This window comes from Austrofundulus limnaeus, unplaced genomic scaffold (assembly GCF_001266775.1).
Source record: "Austrofundulus limnaeus strain Quisiro unplaced genomic scaffold, Austrofundulus_limnaeus-1.0 Scaffold136, whole genome shotgun sequence".
Taxonomy (NCBI): Eukaryota; Metazoa; Chordata; class Actinopteri; order Cyprinodontiformes; family Rivulidae; genus Austrofundulus; species Austrofundulus limnaeus.
In genome coordinates, this window is record NW_013952538.1 from 198,362 (window position 1) to 202,201 (window position 3,840).

General features: G+C 35.7%; 1 protein-coding gene across 2 annotated transcripts in view; it reads right to left on the bottom strand.

Moving 5' to 3' along the window:
• The window catches only part of si:ch211-151h10.2 (uncharacterized), an 8,057-nt gene extending 6,220 nt beyond the window's left edge, over positions 1–1,837 (bottom strand). Inside the window, exon 1 of one of the 2 annotated variants that reach the window (XM_014015879.1) lies at positions 1,649–1,837. In XM_014015879.1, the coding sequence (XP_013871333.1) occupies positions 1,649–1,767 (119 nt within the window). In that variant the 5' untranslated portion in view covers positions 1,768–1,837. The remainder of the gene's footprint in view (positions 1–1,648) is intronic. The other variant, XM_014015878.1, reaches the window with a different exon arrangement.
• Positions 1,838–3,840: the final 2,003 nt, after the last annotated feature.

Here is a 3,840-nt window from a genome sequence, read left to right on the forward strand (position 1 = left end):
ATTTTTGTACTATACTTTACGGTGTATATATGTATATAAATAAGCACGTGTTTATATGTGTATATGTGCATTGGTACATTACTATATATCATGTGTATATTGTGGGGTTTTGTTTGTTATCTTTTATTAGTCTTTCAATATTCTTCTCAGCCTCTCTTGTTTTAAGTTGCAGTAATGTGCAAATTTCCAGACTGTGGGATCGATAAAGTTTTATCTTATCTTATTTTATCTTAAAAACAGTTTTTAGTCTGTAGATAACTGTGTTTTTGCTATGAAAATACAAATATGGCCGAATGGGGTGGAGTCGGACGCTTGGGGACCTGGAGGGGGCGGGGTGTGAAATATCTCATTTATATTTAAAGAGACCGCGCCAAAACAGCTTGCTCTGAGGCGCAACTCAGAACAGGGGTAAACCAAGGAAAGCAAGGAGTCTGTGGAGCAACAAAAACGAGGAATTAAGACCAAAGCATTGCAGTTTTATTTTAAATAGACCATAAGTGAATGATTTAGACGTGAAAAAGAAGGATTTAAAAGAATGATATGATACCTCTAAGAGCTAAACATGGCATAGCCCTAAGTGAAAGCTAAAAATAGCAAAACACTAGCTACATGCTAAAATACTAGCTTAATGTATGAAAAATCAAGCTAACATTAATGAGAAGCTTGTTGAAAGCAAAAAGTAGAAAAAAACCTAGCTAAAAGCTGAAGACCTAAAACACTAGTTAACTGTATAAAGTCAAGCTAAAAGTAGAAAGAAGCCAGTCAAAAGCTAAAAGTAGTAGTAATAATAGCTAAAAGTTAATAGTAGAAAAGTATAAAAACACTAAGTACATAAAACACCAAATTGTAAAAATGTATGAAAAAAAAGCTAAAATGTGTGGAAGCAACTTAACAGCTAAAAGAAACAAAACACTAGTTAAAAGCTAATAATAAATTATCTAAAAGTAGGAAAAGACTAGCTTAAACTAAAGGCATAAATACAAGATAAATGTTATAAATAACAAGCTAAATTTAGTAAGAAGCTAAAAGAACTAAAATACTAGCTAACAGCTAATAATAAAATCAAAAATTTAAAACACTAGCTAGAAGCTAAAAAAGAAACACTAGCTAAATAAACAAAAGCTAAAAGTATCACAAAGCCAGTCAGTAGATAAAAGTAGCAAAGTACTAGCTAAAAGCTAATAGTAAAGTCTAGTTAAGGTAGCAAAACACTAGCTTAAACTAAAATGCAGCAAAACAGTTGCCAAAGTCAGAAAGGTAAAATAAATAGATAAAGTTTGCTAAAAACTAAAAGAAGTTAAAGGTCAGTTTCAAGTACCAAAATGCTAACTAAAAGTTACTAAACATTAGCCACAGCATCAGAAGATTAGCTGAAAACTAAAAGTAGCAGCTGAAGACAAAAACAGAGCGATTGTTGAAACAGATTTTAAAAAACAAAAACATATTTTTGAATAAATTTAAGAGATTTTTATAGATTTCTGTGGGTAAATCTGTCAGTAAAACTAAATATTTAAAAAAGATAAATCACAGCATTCATGTCCTGACGAGCCGAATGTTTTGATACACAAACAGCTAAAATAAAGTATGTAGTTAGATTGAAGTTTCTGCTTCTGTAGCAACAAAAACCTGAGCTGCTGATGAAAGTTACCTCCTCTGGTTCTGCTCAGCTGGTTCTTCCTCCTTCATCCATGTACCGTCCCTGTCCCCCGTGTGTCCCCGTCCTGTGACCCCCTGACCTCTGGGGTGGACGACATTCAGGCACGGCATGGCAGCGACTCAAACATGTTGGTCGATGCTGCAGCCGAGCCATCGGGCGTCAAACGTCCACCTGAAGACTCTGATTCAGCCTTCGGTGAGACGAGCGTGTCGGACTGGTCCGACTGGAAGATTTGTTTTATCAGGGTGGCGTTTGCTTTGTTTTGTTTTGTTTTTTTCTTTTGCAACATTCCTTCCCAACAGGAACGTGTTGAACACACTAATTAGGACAAACCCTGCTCTGCCCAGAAACACCAGAAACTCTTCAACCAGCAGAAGCATTAACAACAGAACTAATTGTTTTAAAACATTTAACCCAGACAGACAGGTGTTGTTACACTTGGGAGGCCTCAAAATCACAGATTATCTGAGGTCAGGCTGACATCTATTGGTTAGAAGAAGAATTACAACTAAAACAAGCCCACTCAACCTGAACTTGTTGGAAGTCTTAATACTGAATTAAAACCTACTGTGGACACCACTGTGGACTGTCAAACAAGACCGAGGTGCCCGTGCAGAAAGGTGCAGATATAAGAAATTCCCGATATTTCTTGGCTGGTCTGAGCACCGTGTTGACTCGTCATAACAACTCAACCAAAACACACTATCTTTCTGACCGCACTCAGTTCATTCAACTCAAGTTGGCAGCACAACGGCTCAGTGGTTAGCACCGACGCCTCACAGCAAGAAGGTCCTGGGTTTGATCCCCGGTTTGGACCTGGGGTCTTTCTGTGCAGAGTTTGCATGTTCTCCTCGTGCTTGCGTGGGTTTTCTCCGGGTACTCCGGTTTCCCCCACCCCCAAAAACATGTACAATAGGTCGCCTACAGGCCCAGGCCTCCCTTGAAAAAGAGATCTGAGATCTCAATGGGACTTGCCTGGTAAAATAATGGTAAATAAATAAATAAAAGATAAAATAAGTCCTTCCACTCTGAGTCTTCTCCCATCTCTACTGGTGTGCCCCAAGGTTCTGTCCTTGACCTCTAATTTTCATTATTTTCCTCCTTCCACAAGGCCCCACCATCCAGAAATTTGATGTCCATTTCCATTCTTATGCAGATTACACTCAGCTTTACATCTCCACAAATACTCCTCCCTATCATCCTCCACTCTCACCGACTGCCTCAGTGAGCTCAATAACTGGTAAATGTAAATACTTTGTTATTTCTGTACAGTGTCCTTGGATATCTTGAAATATTATCCTGCTTTTCAAATAAAATGGATTATTATTATTAAAATTATATTAACTAGAGAATTTGCATTTTTTGCAAAAATGCATTGGGAATGCTTAATGCTGAAAGATGTTTGCTGAATAGTTAAAAATAAGCTGAAAGGAGCCTAAAATAAGAAAATAAACAGTAGCTGGAATTAGAATTGAAATGAGCAAACATTTTCTGAAAGAAGCTGAAATGATCAAGAGATGAATTTAACTGAAAAAAGCTCAAATTTGCTAAAAACAAACAACTGAAACAACAAAAAAAACCAGTTAAAGAAGCATTAAAAGCTTAAAATAGAAGCTGAAAATGAACAAAAGAGAGCAGATGATAAACAGAAAAATGTCAGAATGATTGCAAATAAAGCAGAAAAAAGCTAAAATCAGCAAAATATAAGCCAAAGGAAGCTAAAATTAGTTCAAATAAGTTGAAAAAAAGCACAACCAGCACAAAAAAATGTGGGAGAGTTAAAAAAACATTGAAAAACATACAGAAGAAAATACTTCAAAAATGTGAACAAGTTGTGAATAATGCTATTTAGTCGATTCTGCTCAAAGCTGAAACAAATGTTTGAATTAGTCTCAAGCTAAACCGCTCCTAAATTAAAATGTAAACTTTTGAGGAACTAATTTGAATAAAAATAGTGAGAAGTTTATTTATGACACATTTTACACACAATAACCACAAAATGTTTCACAATGATTATGAAAGATGAAACAAAGGGAAACAGAAGGGTGATACAGTTTCAGGGAAGCTACAATACACAAATCAAAAAACAAAATAAAATGAAAGGTAGCAGAAGAATTAATCTTATAATGTCTGCCCCTTTATCCTCAGAATATATTCAAACAAAACATGATTAAAAATAATAC